Source organism: Stenella coeruleoalba (genome assembly GCF_951394435.1).
Source record: "Stenella coeruleoalba genome assembly, chromosome: 7".
Lineage (NCBI taxonomy): Eukaryota > Metazoa > Chordata > Mammalia > Artiodactyla > Delphinidae > Stenella > Stenella coeruleoalba.
This window is the reverse complement of record NC_137153.1, coordinates 112,985,182-113,001,772: the sequence shown is the minus strand read 5'-3', so window position 1 is coordinate 113,001,772 and position 16,591 is coordinate 112,985,182. Positions and strand designations below refer to the sequence as shown.

The 16,591-nt window shown below is 42.3% G+C and overlaps 1 protein-coding gene across 5 annotated transcripts in view; it reads left to right on the top strand.

Moving 5' to 3' along the window:
- MAPKAP1 (MAPK associated protein 1) overlaps positions 1 to 16,591 on the top strand; it is a 230,461-nt gene that overhangs the window by 170,264 nt on the left and 43,606 nt on the right. For all 5 annotated transcript variants that reach the window (XM_079925849.1, XM_079925852.1, XM_079925850.1 and 2 more), the window contains one exon: positions 14,905 to 15,045. In XM_079925849.1, coding sequence (XP_079781975.1) covers positions 14,905 to 15,045 — 141 coding nt within the window. The remainder of the gene's footprint in view (positions 1 to 14,904; positions 15,046 to 16,591) is intronic.

Genomic DNA, 16,591 nt, shown 5'->3' with positions numbered 1-16,591 from the left:
CGTGCCTGCTTTGTCCGTTGCAACATGCTTAAAAGTCCTGTATTTGGGAATACTCACTGGTCTGGCCTCCCTAGGCTGATTTGAGGTGACTTTGTTTTCCAAGGCAGACATCAGCCTTCATGCCAGAATTGTATCCCAGAGTGAAATGATTGATTTCATGCTTTTTGGGAAATGGTCTGCATCCTGTTTAGCCCTCTGTGATTAATATTTATCTGTTAAACTGTATCATCCTAAGTTAGGAACAGTCCTGGAAACAGTTTAGAAATATGAGGCCTTTTCTGTGGCAAAGGCTATATTGTATATAAAGCAACTGGCCCTGTCAGTATCACTGTTCGGTCATCAGGTTTTAGAAAATTCTGGCCATTTTCATACTCTTGGCTGGAGGCAATGTAGTAGTTCCTAGTGCTATGCAGAAAGCTTCTTTAAAAGTTCAGTTAATTTCTTTCATTCACTCTTTAGAGTTTCAGACTTATGAATTTTAGCCATTCCTCTCCTCTACACTCCTATTGACTTAAGGGGCAAGTGACATGTGAAAACTGTGATCACAACAGCCGACTCTCCATCATTCCTGCTTCAGGGCTTTTACGCAGGCAGTTTCTTCTGTGTGGAACACTTTCCCCTACTCTGGTTAACTTTTTTATCCTTCTTCTCAGTTTAAATGTCACCTCGATAGAGGCCACCTGTGATCTCCCTGTCCCCTCATTGCCTAAACCTGACCCGTTCCTCATTTGGGTCCCCTGTTATATTCCATCATAGAGCATACTACTTTTTTTTCATTGCATGTATTTCTGTTTATAATTATTTATTTTTCCCAATGATTGATTGATGTCTGTCTCTCACACTAGATTGTCAAGTCTTTGAGGGTATCCCATACCAGGTTGACATTCATTAATTTAGCAAATATTCTCTCATCACCCACTACGGGCCTTGTCCTGCGTATAGTAACTCTAGTGGATTCTGTTTCAAAATGTTTCATGTTGACTCCATGTTATACGAATAAGATAAAATGTTATTTGTTAGGATCTTGGTATATATTTTGGATATATAACACTTACACATGCAAAAAAATTTCAGATAACAAAGTATCTAAAGTGAAAACTTTTAGCCTCTCATCTCTCCCCTAATTCCTCTCCCGGAGACAACAGTTGTTCCCAGTGATTTTGGTGTCTTTCCAGGGATCATCTAAGCACATGCAAGCATATTCTGTATATGTATATGAATGTACCCACACAAAGACATATATATACACACACGTATTTCCCTCCTTTTATTTTTTTTATTTAGTTAATTTATTTATTTTATTTATTTTTGGCTGCGTTGGGTCTTCCTTGCTGCGTGTGTGCTTTCTCTAGTTGCGGCGAGCGGGGGCTACTCTTCATTGCAGTGCCTGGGCTTCTCAATGCGTTGGCTTCTCTTGTTGCAGAGCATAGGCTCTAGGCACGCGGGCTTCCGTAGTTGTGGCTCGCGGGCTCTAGAGCTCAGGCTCAGTAATTGTGGTGCACGGGCTTCATTGCTCCACGGCATGTGGGAACTTCCCGGACCAGGGCTTGAACCCTTGTCCCCTGCATTGGCAGGCGGATTCTTAACCACTGCGCCACCAGGGAAGCCCTTCCCTCCTTTTAAAAACAAAATGGTAGCAAACTGTCATCAGTGTTCTACATTTTTCTTTTATCATTGTAACAGTATGTCATGTAGAGAGTACTCCATATTCTACATCAATCCATATATTATTCCGTATATAGATTTACCTCTTTCTTTTTTAACTGCTGCGTAGTATTTCACAGTATACTGTGATTCCAAATTAGATGTGTCCTAGGTTTGTTTAGTTTCATTTTTTTTTCTTTTAAGATAAGGTTCTTATACTAGGAAAGAGAAGCTATGAGGATTGGTGGATAAAGATTTGAAATCTGAGCTCTTGTTGTCACTCCACTTCTAAGTACGAGCATAGTCTTAATTAAGTTGTATGACCTCTGTCAGCCTCAGCATCCCCATCTTAAAGGATTTGCAAGATACTTTCAGTGCTTGTCTTTGAGTCAAAATCACTTTGTTAGTGAAAGAAGACCGTACCAGCATTTACAAAGTGTGCCAGGCAGTCCATGGTTTGGAATCAATAGACTGTTGAAACTGGTCTTTGTAAAGTGGAAGTAAATTATAAAAACAATTTATTCTTTTTATAGAAAAGATTTTAAAAATTTTTGTAAACAGAAATTTCAATCAAGAACCCATATTGTTCCCCAGTAGCTACCTATTAAGAAGTTAGATTGAGACAAAGAAAAATATTTCAAAAACAGAATTTTCTTCACTTCTGTTGCTATCTTTGATCAGCACAGGCTTGCTATCCTTAAAGCCATTTTAGAAGGGAACTAAATTATGAGCATCTATTATGCAGTGTTTAAGAGAATATGCAATCAAGCCAGACTGCCTCAGTTCACATTTTGGCCCTGCCGCTTACTGGCTGTGTGACCTTGGACAATTTACTTAACCTCTCTTAGGTAGTTAATTTACTTTCATAAGGCTGATAGGAGGATTCATAAGGCTCTTAGAAGAGTGCCTGGCACATAATAAACACTCAATAAATATTAACTGTGATTAATAAATAACAGAAGAGCAGCATTCTGTGGCTCACAGAGCAGATGAGGCATGGATATGGAGGTCTGGAATCATAGAACTGTCAGGACCCACAAGGAGGTGTGTGGTGGGGAAGGGAGTGATGCAGAATGGAGGAGAAAGGAGCGTGGGGGCCAGAGCAGATGTATAAGTCTGTGTCACAGGACCAGAGAACTTAGAGGCAGGGTACTTCCCAGCAAATGTGCTTTGGTGTCCCGGAAGAGGTGTACCTATAAGTAAAAACATTTGATCGAGAAGACTGCCATAAGAGTAGATATAAGCCCTTCAGTTTTTTTTCCACAGGGGGACAGGGCATGGCTTTTTATACCAACCACATCAAAGGATGTTTTTTTAATTATTCAGGCCTTCTATTGTAAGGCATCACGCTAGACATTTTGCTCTCTTGTGTAATTTTCACAACCACCTTACAAGATACTATTCTAATTGTGGCGAGAGGTTGTGATTTGCCCAGAGTTAGCTAATCAGTAAGTGATAGGACCAGAATTCTAAGTCAGCTATCTGACCCTGAAGCCCACCCTGAGATTGTTGATAAAACAACCTAAATTTTCAGTCCTAAGAAGGGTGATGACAGTTGTCTTTGTACACTATGAGAGAGAAGCTTGCGAATGAAGCTAATATGATAAGAGTTTCTGCCTAGGGACTGAGAGGTAGCATTTGTGCTTGGATCTTGGCCTAAGTAAGAAAACGACAAGCCAAAGTCCTTGGGCTTTCCAGTTTGGACTCTAGTCTGATAATCTCCTACATCCTTTAGCCAACTGTCTGCTAGAAGCTGGAATCAGACCAGAAGGAAGCCTGAGTACATTATGGAGAGGATGTAACATTATACGACTTCCATTCTTGTCCACGTGTCTATATAAATCCTGGCACCAGATTGAACCTCAATTTCGTTTTCTGCCAGATGTTGCCAGTGACCTTTTCCTTTACCCACTGATCATACGTGGGTAGCCTTAGAAGCTTTCTAAGCCAGAGCCTTAGAAGAAAGATGCAGCATGAACCAACCTATCGATTCCATAGCTTTCAGAGAGAAACTTGGGAATTTCCCATCATCAGAGCTAAAATAGACCTGAAATTGAACCCGCTTTATGGAGTGCCACAAAGTGTCAGACGCTGTGTCTTCCCTGTTTTATCAGTCACAAGTGTGCCTACATAGTAGTTCAGCATAGTGCTTAAAGCACAGTCTTTAGAATGAGGCAGACCTTGGGTGGACACTGCAGCCTCTGACATAGGACAAATCATGTCACCTCTCTGAGCCTGTTTCCTGTGTAAATGGAAGTGGTTGAATCTATTTCACAAGGTTGTTGTGAGGATTAAATGAGATAGAGGTGCTGTTGTTATTAGGCTAGAGTGGTCATCATCTTTATTTTATAGAAGAAGAAACTGAGCCTTTAAGGTGGTGATTTGCTCATCATCCCGTGAATAATAATTAGGGGGCCTAGAAGAATGTGTCTTCTGTCCATTAAGTCTAGTGAAAGAGCTGAATCTAATTATTTTGTTTCCTAAATAGAAGTTGCTATAGAAAGGGGATTCAGTTCTTTAAACATCAGTTTAATCTCCTTTGATCTCCTTCCTTTTCAAGGAGGCCTTCCATTATTTCAGTACCTTCATGAAGTTTCCTTAATTTAAGGCTATACTAAGGAAGAGCTTCAACTCAAGGTGGGCAGTCACCCAGACAGCTGGACTGTGGCAGGGGAGCATATCTCTGGGTCTCAGTTTGTGGCCTCTTTCGCCTCCTTTAGTTTCTCCTTGAAGACCCAGGAGAAGAGGCTGCTCCTCCTAGAAGCCTCCCCAGACCACCTGGCTGCCATTCCCTGGGCTCTGGTAGAGTCCCTCTCCTTACCCCTCTCTGATCACTGATTCCACTGAATGGATTCGCCCACTCCCACACTGGACTGTGACCACACACCCCCATCCACCAAGGGCAGGGCCTGGGTCTGAGTTCCTCCTGCATCCCAGTGCCTGTGGCCAGGTATGGTTCATTCCCTGGGAGGGAGGGAGCCTCCTGAGTCCCTGGCATCACCAGGCTGCTCACTAGGGCACCGAGGGGCAAGTGTGTGATACCGTTTAAAAGGAACTTGGGCTTTGGGTGAGCGTCTTCAGGTATAAGGGTTTCTACGTGGTGGTACTTGGAATTCCCCCCCCCACCCCCCTCCAATTCACTAAATAAAAAAGCAACTGTAGACAGTGAATGACTGCTTCTCCTGGTGTGTTTCCATCTCCTCTTCGTGGTGCTTATTCTTAGTGGGCCAGTCCCTCCTCCCGTGTGTGCTCTTTTTGCCAACCCTGGAGACTCCCTAGTGGTTCTACTTGGCTTCTGGAGGGTTTGCCTTCTTCAGTTACAAATTACTAATCTCTCGAAGTTCTATCATGTGACTTAAGTACCAGGGCTTTAAGCCTCTTTTATTGTACCACAACAGCAGTCTTCAAAAGCAAAAAAAATGTGATCCTGCAAATAAACTCTGTTTACAGATGGAAATGACTTGTGGTGTTCATGGTACATATTTTAGGTTGAATTACTGCTGAAAGCCAGTTACGTGTCTGGCTCTGGTGGGGGGAAACGTGTTCACTGTAAGGAATTTTCTGTATGGGTGAGAGTTTTTTCAAGTAGATATTGGATAATAGCTCCCTGCTTGCTGCACGCTAACAATTTAAATGGAACAGAAACATTATCCCCGATGCCAGAATACCAATGTGTCTCCGCCTCTTGCTGTCTGGTTGATGTGGGCTGGTTGGCAGTGTGTTGTAGGGGAAAGGCAGGATGTTTGAAGCCACAGCGTGACCTTAGGCAAGTCCTTCTCTGAGCTTCATTTCCCCATCTGTAGGGCTACGCTATAGGAAGAAATCCCTACCCTGTACAGCTGTTATGAGGATTAAGTTGAGATTGTGTGCCTTAAATGCACGTGGTAAAGTGCAATGCCCCATGCAAGAGCTGGCCATTCCCAGGCTTTGTGTGCCCAAGACACAAAGCGAGTGTCTGTGCGCAGACCCCACGGCTAGTCTGCGCTTGTGTGTGTTGGCCTTTTCCCTCTAGACGCTTAGACTTCCCACAGGTCCCTTTGGGCAACAGCCTGCACCAAGGGTAGGTGACACCTAGGACAAAAAACAGTGCTGATCTGAACTGGAAGCAAATTTGTGCCCTGTCCACACCTACTTCTTCAGTAGTGAGTGCATTGTGCTATGTGGGCTGAGAAATTCCACATGAATTGCATTTTTCACTCTCCCCCTTTCTTGAAAGTTCCCCCCTTTTCATTTTATCATTAGGTAGTAATTAGTATTCAAGGGAAATTGGTCTTAATATATTAAAATTGGTTAAGTGCATTTAGACCTGTACCACAGCCAGTGTCTGATTGGAAAATGTAATTGGGGACTCTGTGTATGTAATTAATTGAATTACAATTAAGAACTTTCATTAAGCGATACACTGGTACATTAGAGCAGTAAGGAAACATGTTTGACGAGCCACAAACCCTGTATGGGCTCTAAGTGGGGGCACAGGGATTTGCATCCCTCTGGTAGGCTCCTGGCCCTAGAATCCGCCCTGTAGCCCCTGACTAATGGTTTGGTAATGCATCGGGTGACATTTCTGCAGTGACTCCCCTGATGGGAAGAGGGGTTCTTCCAGCATGTGTGCCCTCATTCTCTGACTCTGGAGTCAGAGAGAGAGATGCCTTGGTGTTGATCAGATGTTGCAGTTCTTAGATATTTTGTCATGTAAATTGTCCAAAATGCCCCGGCTCTTAAGAAGACTCCGTTACTTTTCCTGTGTTTTGAACAGGGGCAAAGACACAATGGAGGAAAAGGAAGTGATGGGAATTCTGACATCAACCTAACTTCCAGGCAAACCTGTAATGAGCCAGTGGTTCAGACGCTTGAATGGTCATGCTTCATCCTGTACAGGCTTCACCCTAGACACATATTTGTTCATTCATCCCCCAAATATTGACGGCCCCTCCTCTGGGCCAGTCGCTGTGCTGGCGCAGTAGAGGATACACAGCCCCTGCATCATGGAGCTCACAGTTGTGATGAGCGCTGTGAAGGGTATAAAAGAGTATATAGCAGGGGCCTGGAGCTGGTGAGAATGGGAGAAGAAAGCTTCCTTGAGGAAGAATAAAAAGGAGTTATTCTGCTAATGAATAAGAGGAATGTTCCAGGCCAAGGGACTGCTTGTCCAAAGGTCTTGAGAAAGAGCTAGGTATATTTGGGAATGAATGAATGGAGTGGAATGAAATGAGCAAGGGAGAGAGTGCTGGAAGATGAGACTGGGGGACAGGCAGGAGCTTGAATGCAGCGCTGACACCTCCCCCACCCCCACCTTCCCACCTCCATGATCCGCTCTCTTTAGAAATTCTACAAACCAGAAATCGTTTCTTTCTGATCACCTCATAAAACAAGATTATCCTGATATATTGAGGGTCTGAAATCTCCCTGTGGAAAGTCTCTGACTCCAAGAGTTTAATCAGTTAGGCACTGACAGCAAGGATCCCTACCCTGGCTGTAGCATGGCAAATTCAGTGAAGGGTGTATCCTACAGTACGACCCTGACGGCTTTGAAGAGATTACCGCAGAGGGGCAAGCAAGTGCGCGTGTGTACGTTATAGTATATCACCTATGGATTATTTTTTAGAGACCAGCAAAAATGACTAGTAGCCAAAGAGAAGTGTTTAATAGAAGAGAAGTTTGGGGCTTATGAGTCTTTGGGGATTTAAACGGCCTTTGGAAAAAAAAAAAAGTGATGGATGTAGAAAGCTAAAGGAGAGTTTTTCCTCCATGACTCACTCACACATCTAGCTTTGAGTCTTACAGAAGGAGTAGAGGGAGTTAGGTTTTATCCCTGATTGTTTGTTCTGGCAAAGGCAGGTGTGATTGTGTTCTCCTTAGATACTGCTATGGCCCATGGATTTGTACATTCCCAGCCCATCCAGGAGCATTTTACCCAAGGGGTTATGTGGTGGTTAAGGGCACAGTTTTGGAATTAGACCTGGGTTCCTTTCCTAACTCCAGCTTGTATTAGTTGTATGGCTGTACTAGCAGGATGACATTCTGAGCCTTATTTTTCTCACCTGTAGAAAGAAGATAATATTATCCAATTTAAAAGAGCAGTGAGAAATTTAAATGAGATAATATATGAGATAATATATTTATTGCTGAGCATAATGTCTGGCATATATAGTAAGCATTCAGTAAATGTTAATTGCTCTTGGAGTTGTTGTTGAGGCAGGATCCCTGTCTGGTAGGGCATCTGAATTGAAAACTAGGAATGGTGTGTTAGGTTCTAATAACCAAGGTAAATACAAGGGATGGTGTACAAACTCAGGTACTGTTATGGCTAACCTGTGTGGCATCAACCTCATTCAGGCTGCCAACAGCATTTATTGAACATCTACTGTGTGCTCTGTAGGATGGAATGTTCTTGCCTCCAAGGAGCCCATGGTCCAGAAGGGGAGTACAGATGCTTATCGTGTAAGAGACTTATCATGAGAGCCTTCAACAAAGGGAGACAGGGTTTCAGGAAAGGGATCAGGAAAGATTCCATTTGGACTAGACCTTGAAGTGTATTAATTTTAAAGAGTGGAAAGGACATTCTGGCCAGATGGTATAATCTGAACAAAATCCAGTTTAGCTGAAAAAGGCATTGTTCTGTGGGGAGTAGCAATAAGCCTGCAAGATAGAATGGGGCAGAAGGTATTTTGTTTACTCTTCATTCAGCTGTTTGCACAGCAGTATTTTACTGTATGCTGACTCCTGAGATGGTCAGTGCCTATCTCTGAAGACTTCTCCCTCTCCACCCCCCACCATTTTATTTTCTACTATTCCCCTTCACAGACTCTTTACACCAGCCAAATGCAAACACTTGCTGCCATCCTCCTGTGTTCCTGAAGCACTAGCACAGCTCTGGCACACGATTGGTGCTGGGTGACTGTTTGCGGACTTGGGAGGAATGGTCAACAGGGCCATCATTGCTACAGAGAGTGTACCTATGAGGTAAGGATGTAGCAAAGGCCCTCGAACTTCCAGTTGAGTTCTAGACTTGGCGTAGATCTTTTTGGAGATGGAAGACGGAAGTTGCTTTAACTTATACCTAGATTAGCCCTTTCAGACTTGGCGTGAGACTCATTGAACCATAAAATGAAGTCTGATGTTCCATGTAGTTTGTGTCTATGAACATAAGACATCTGCCAGAGGCGTACAGTGAGTTCATCTGAGCTTTGATTTAATCATCAGTGCTCGTTTGTCTGAAAGACAGTCACGTATGTACCTGTAAGTATCTCCCTCAGTTCCAGTGAAATCACGAAGTATATGAAAATGCTTCTTAAACAATATTAGTTGTAATTAGCCTTGATCTGATCATGTGGCAAACAAGCCTGTCACTCTAACAATGTGTGTACAGGCTTTCTGTTTGTTTTTGTGTTTGTTTTCAGGTATGTAATACAGACACAGAGCTGTAACTGCACTTTTCTGTCCCATCATGGTTGTCCAAATGGGCATCCAGGAACAATGAAAACATGGCATAAGAACCAATAAAGGCAGCAGTTCTCAAACTTTTGGGTCTTAGGACCTCTTTAGACTCTTAAAATTTATTGAGGGCCTCAAAGAGCTTTTGTTTATTGAGTTATATCTATTTATTAGGAATAAAAACTGAGAGATTTTTAAATATTTATGAAATCATTAAAAATAATGGTAAATCCATTATATGTGAACATAAATAACATTTTTATTAAAATTTTTAAAAATAAAATAAAAATACTTTCTTTTAAAAATTTAATGATAAGAGCACTCTTTTATTTTGGTTTGGGGTTTTTTTGGTTTTGTTTTTTTGTTTTCCTTTCTCTGAAAAGCATTTATTTTTGTTCCACCAGGAAGATAAGTTATTGACGAATCTCCTGAACCAGTGGGCAGTATTTTCTATTTTTGCAAATTTCTGTAATGTTGGCTTTATAGAAGACACCTGGATTTTCATATCTACTTCTGCAATCAGTCTGTTACAATACATTGTTTTGGTTGAAGTATATGAAGAAAATTTCGCTAACATAGATAGGTTGTTGGAAACAAGGGGAGTATTTCAGTAGCCTTTTCAGATAATAGTGCATATTAATATTTGTTGCTATAGCAAAACTCAAGTGATAGTTTCCTAAAGGTTGGTTGCAATGTGAAATCAGAAACATATCAATGAACTTTTTTTATTACTTTGTGCACTTGTAAGATATTAGGCATGAAAAGGGCAAATCATGTCTTACTGTTATTATTATAAAAATAGTACTGAGGTTATGGACCCGCCTCCCCCCACACCGGGGGTCCTGAGCTGCACTTTGAGAACCACTGACTTAGAGTTTACAGTTACCCACACAGTCCCTGTCCTTGCTGCTGCTTGTAGGAATGTGGTGACACTGGAGGGGCAGGAGAAGGAACATGACTCCGGAGTCCGATAGATCTGTCCCAGCTCCGCCTCTTTCCAACAGTGGAACCTTGGGCAAGGTTTTGACCTGCTCTTGACCCACGGTGTCAAGAGTTAGGATTTGAATCTACATCTCTGAACTCGATGTTCCAGGTTCCTTCCAGTGTTATTAAGCCCTAGGGCCACATCCCGGCTCTCTCTCAGTACCTCCTCTTTCTTTCTTCGGTGCAGCCCTTACACCCCGCCAGCCTCCTCCTTCCCCTCCTCTCTGCTTCCCTTTGCTCCCTCTTCCCTGGCCTGGTGTTGCCATTAAGACAGGTGCCACTCCTTGTTTCCTTTTTTCCTGATTCCTTACTCCAGACAGCTACGCTTCTTCCTCTCTTGGATTTTTTGCTTGTTCCCCAGCGCTTTCTGTATCATGAACGTGCTCTCTGTCATCCTTCCAGAGCCTGTTGTCAGTCCGTTTGAGCTCTGGTGCTCAAGTCACTTTTAGGCCCCCCCCCCCAAAAAATTTGATCTATCACAATACATCTTTGAGTTATTGCAGCTCAAGCGTTTTGACACAATACATTATGGTAATCCATGGCACATAGAGACATTAACACTCTCGACTTTGACAAAATACATTGTGAAGTCTTTGAAGGCACCATTACAATTTATCTTGTCATTCATGAGGAGACCCAATTCAGCATTAATGTAGATGAACACAGTGTGGCTTTTGTTTCATTTAATTGCTTGTGACCTTTTTAATTGCTAATTTAACAAAATACCAAAGGGTTATATTTCAATTAAATTAACAGTTTGGGGAGTGATTTTTTTTAATATGTTTATTTTTAAGACATTCTGGTTCTATTTTTTAGTTCGAGTAGATAAAAATGTCTTCTCTTAACAGAAGTCGTTTTGGAATGTGAAGTTGATAGTACAGTAATATTTTTAATATGCACTGTGGTGCAGTATTAAGCATCTTTCATGTGTGTTTGGGTTCACCCCTTTCCAGAAGGATACAAACAGTAAAAATGCAAAGTCAGAACTTTCCCGGTTCAAAAAAAAAAAAAATGCTTTTGCTGTAATGCTCTGCTTCAGATGTGTGCCTTTAGATTAAGTGTCTGTTGCATGCATCATTTATTGGGCACTTCTCTCTGCCTTGTCCTGTTTTCTTGGTGTTCTGTAGTGAATTTGTAAGCTCCTGAAGGTCGGGAACCCTGCCTTATCTTCATCAATGTCCCTTCCCAGTCTAGCACACTGCAGGCATGGGGACAGTAGTTGCAGGTTGCATGGCTGACTGATCTGTACACACAGACACGTCCCCCCCAAGCAGAGGAATTCCTGAGCCTACTTTGAGAAATGGCACTGGAACTCCAAAACCAGAAGTTGTTCCCATTCAGCAGCTAACCTGCTTGGGGGTGAGCAGTGTGTATCAGAGGTGAGTGCAGGACTGTTTCTTCCTTCTCTGCTCCCCCGGTGCTGCTGCCCTTTTGACCATAAAAGTAAACACACCCCTTGTCAACTGGGGCAAGGCTCAGAACTCACCCAAGTATCAAGGGGACTTAAATCCTTAAATGGGATATGAATTTACACTGTCAGAGAGTAGAAGGTCAATGCAAGAAGCATTAATGTGTTGAGCCAGCTCCAGCTATATAAGTCTTGAACAAAATTAATATGAGGAAACTGACAAGCCTTGCTGGTTATTCCATAGCTTTAAGACCTCGAACTAAAATCCTATCATCTCATCTGCCCATTATTAACATTTCAGCAAAATATAAAGTTTTCATTAATCTCGCACAGCAAATTTAGGAGTGAAAACTGGCACTTGTTTGAGCTTTTAGGACTACATTAGCTGGTGTATTAAACAAAATATGTCATTCTTCAGTAGCTTCTGCAAGAAGCTAAATCAATTTCCAGTCATATTTATGCACCACTTTATCTAAAAGCATCTAAGATGCTTTATTAGCAGCTGGCATTGAAATTGCTCAGTAAAGAATTATGTCACGTTATAGTAATTTTTAAATTAGTTTTAATCCAACCTCATAAAACGTAAAACTCTTAAGTGTGGTTTTTTTTAAAATAATTGGCATTTTAGCATAATGAGCTGTTACCTCTTTCCAAATCAAATACCTGCAATATTTAGAAAATACTAACTGGTAAAGAAAACAGAAGTTCTTAAGCTGAGTTGTATCTCATAATGGCATTTTCTGAGAAAAGATGGCTTTAAATGATTTAAAACATGAAAGGATTTTAGTATTTCTCCAAAATTCTCAGTTTAAGAAGTTCTAAAGTAAAAGTAAACACATCTTGGCAGCTCTGTTTTAGTAAAAGGTATATTTGGAGAAAGTGAATAACTATTTGAAACTTTAATTTCTAGCCAGCTTCTTGGCTTGCGATGTGGGCATTACTCTGGAGACAGTAGCGGTCATGATGACAGCATCTGTATCCAAAATCACAGGTGTTCCAGAGAAAGGAAACAGGGTTACCAAATGACCCTTGCAGACATCGAGTGCAACTTTGCTAGTCTTGGCAATGTGATGTTGGTTAAGTCACTACGCCTCTCTGATCCTAGGGATACGGCACTCGGTATTCATCCAGTAAATTGTTATTGAGCTCTTGCTTTATTCTGTGCGTGGTAGCACTAGCAGGGTCTGCGCTCTGGTGTTTAGTAAAGCAGTTACTCTGCCTCTGCTCTTGGGGTTACAGTCTAGTGGTGGAGACAGACGATTACTATCTGTGATAAATAACTTGAAGGGAAATGCAGGGTGCAGTGACAGACGGAGCTGAGCTAGACTTAGGGTTCCTTGGAATGTCACTTGAGCCAAGCTCATCAGAGGGATGGGGAGGAGGCCTGGAGAAAAAGGCCAGGAGGGAGTGCAATGGGAAGAAGGGTGACCTGGGCGGAGAGGCCAACACGTGGGACTGTGTCACAGGCATTCGGTGACTGGCCCGTTAAGGCCGAGGCTGCAGCCTTACCGAGGGGAAAGCATCCTTGTAGGTGCTAGAATGGTCCAAGCTGGGAATAGTTGTAGTGTTTGGAAATAAAACGCACAATTCCTAATAAATTAGTTAAATGTGAAGGCATCAGAAAACAGCTTTGCCTTAAAAGCCTCCCCTGTAAGGAATAACTGTGGGAAGGAAAGTGTGTAATTGGTAGGCATAGAGAATTTTCCAGTTTTATGCCCAAATCTAGAGTTTTCCATTCCTCCAACTCTGTGCCAAGGAGTTCTCTCGTGGTCTCCCTGTGGAACCGTCTCTGTGTGCTCATCACAAGGCCTTGGGCACCCCGCTCTGGTTGGCCTCTTCTAGACAGATGCTCCCTCCCACCAGCAGCCACACCTCCAGAAGACCACATTTCAAACTCAGGCATGGGGGGTGACGAGAGTTAGTTTAGCTTTGCTTATGTGACCTTGGGCGTGTGACTTTGCCTCTCAGAGCCTCGGCTTCTTCATCTGTGTAATACGAAAATTATAGGACCTACCTACCAGGTTGTCTTGAGACTTAAATGCATGTGTGAAGCGCTCAGTGCCATGCCTGATGTATGAGTACTCACCTGTACTAGCTATCGTTATTATTATTGATTGATTTGTTTATTTAGCAAAATTTAGTGAGAGCATGCCAGTTACCTGTACTGCTTGCAGGAAAAGATGTAGAGATGAATAAGAGACTTTACTGATCCTCACGAAGTTTCCAATTTAGGACACAGCAACCACTCAGCAATTCTAGTGCAAGCCTAAATGTGATCCACTATGACAAGAGAATAAAAATAATCATGACTGCTATTTATTAAGCATATTACATACTAGATTCTCTAAATATGTTTTGGTATTCTGTGGATGGCAGATGCTGGGGTTGAGAGAAATAGTCGCTTGGCCAATATCACACAGTAAGTTAGAGGCAGAGCCAGGAATTGAGCCCAGGTCTCCCTGGCTCCAAGTCCAGTATAAACCAGCTGCCATGGAGTTCAAGAGGAGGTGGAATCTGAGCTAGCCTGGGTGGAGTTTTGACAGAGGGATGTTCTAGGCCAACGGTACCACATGAGCAAAGAACCAGAAGTAGAAAAACCTGAACCTATATATAGTCTGAAGAGTTTGGGAAGAGCTGAGAGAAGGTATGTGTTAGAAATGACAAATAAAATGGGAAATTTTTGTTTCAGCAAGATTGTGGACGTCCTCGATTGCTTGACTGAAAAGAGTGTGCTTCATTCAGGAGGCCTTGGGAAGCCAGGGAAGATTTTTGAGCTCCAGTCTTCTTATTTGTCCCCACTATCAATATCAGAGTACTTAGTGCACACTACACGTTTGATGAGTGAATGAGTGATCAAACCTTTAGAAAGATAAATCGGAAAGTCCTGTAGTAGCTGGACTGCTGAGGGATCCTGGTGGCCAGAAGGCCATTGAGGAGACCGTTACAGCCGTCTGAGCGCGAGCAGGCTCGTACCTGAACCACTGGAGGCTGTGGGACACAGGACAGGAAGCTGATAAACAGTTTGCGAATCGTGGGAAGAACAGGGATTCTTCAAGGAGCATGGACTACTTTTATGATCAGGAAAATTAATAGAAAAAGAAGCAAGAAGTGTGACCACCCATGCTTTTGTGATTTTGACTTACTCTTGTGGAGACAGAGCTTCTGGCGAGCAGGAGTTTTTCTGCCCTCTGTATTGCTGCTGCCCAGCCAAGGGCCTGCCATAGAACAGGCAGTGTTTGTGGAATTAATTGTTCAATGATTAATGTGTTACCATTCTTTGTTTACTGGAATGGCATTATTAAGTCATCGCTCAGCCTTTTCTTTTCCAAATTAAATAGCCCATATTATTTTAATTTATCCCAAAGCATTTTAAGCAGACACCATTTGCCAAGCCTCATGTATCTTTATGTGTTAAACTGCTTTTTCCTCCCCAGGTTCAAGGGCAGACGGGGTTTTTGAGGAGGATTCGCAAATTGACATAGCTACAGTACAGGATATGCTGAGCAGCCACCATTACAAGTCATTCAAAGTCAGCATGATTCACAGACTCCGATTCACAACTGATGTACAGTTAGGTAAGTGTGTCAACTTTCTATCAGTGGTCAATGTCGAAATAGGGAAAGAAACAACATACAACTTTTATGTGACCTGAATGACTAACGGTAATTTGTTTTCAGAGAAGATGTTGAAGCAGTGAAATTTAAAGTAACTCCTTTTTCCCACCTGAGTGCTCTGTCTTGTCTTCTTTTTTATGAAGCAGAATATTAGAAATAGAACTAACTTGAGACTCTTTGCAAACTGATTGACTTATGTGAAGTTCCATAATTTTCATTCTGTAATTCTCCTACATCCTATCCTTAGAACTGCTTTGTAACATTGCTGCTTGCCTTTTCTTACTCCATGAATCCATTCCTTATTCATTCGTGCCTTTATTCGGGAAGCTTTTTAATGATCTCAGAAGTTATATTTGGATCCTCACCAGATAATCTAGAACTAAAATTCAATTAATATTTGGGGTTAATTTGTTTCCAGTAAGTGCTAAATTTCTGTTTTGACTTAAACCTAACAGAGGTAGAAAAAGTGTCGTAGTAGTCAGCAGAATATGAATACGCCAACATCATCACCATCCTCATGGCCGTCATCTATAGGTATGTGCGTGTATTAGGCACTGTGCTCAGTGCTTTACATGCACTACTAACCTACCTAAAAGGTAGGTGTTTTTACTGTCTCCATCTGACACAGAAGGTAAATGAGGTGCAGAGAGGTGAAGTCTCATGCCCATGCTCACACAGCAGGTAGGTAGTGGTATCAGGGGCAGAACCCTGGTCTGGCCAACTGGAATGCACGTGCTGCATGAAAGAGGATGATGGGAGGGCAGGGGAGCGGGTACAGGTGCCAGACTTACCCAGTCAGGGAGCTGAGCTACTCCTGGGCTCTGCCGAGACCTCTGCCACACTGCCTCTTCCTGGGCTTCGTTTGCTTCATGCGTAAAGGGAGAAAGTTTGAATTCTAACTCTAAGGCTCACTAATGTTATGTTCCTCACAAATGTTTTGTAAATGTCTCATAATAAAACCTTTTCTAATGTGGGCATTAGTGTGGCTAATTTGTAATAAGTCTCAAAAAGCTCTCAAATATTCATCCCAACTTGACCGACAGGAGCTTGAGATATGCTGACAGTAGCTTACTAATTAATAGATGAGCATCAGAATCACATCTGGTTTAAATTGTGGCTCTGTCGACAACCAGCGGTATTAGGCAAGTGTCTTAATCTTTCTGAGGCTTGATTCCATTCTGTTTAAATGGGAATATCAGTGTGCCAGCCTCTTAGGATTGCTGTGGGGAATGAGTCAGATACTCCACTTAGCTTAGCGCAGGGCCTGGCAGTTGGTAGACTGTAAGTGAGCTGTTAGTGGAGAGGCAATAGAGTGGAAGCTTGGAGGACAGACTGAAGAGTTAGAAGCCTGGGTTCAAACCCCGGCTCATTCATTAGCTGTATCAACACAGTCAAGTGATGCAGAGCCGCAATCTCCTCCTCTGTAAGATGAAGATAATAGTCTCTGTCTCATAGATAGGGTAATTACGGGGATGGAAAGTCATTATCACACGCGCAGTACTTAGAA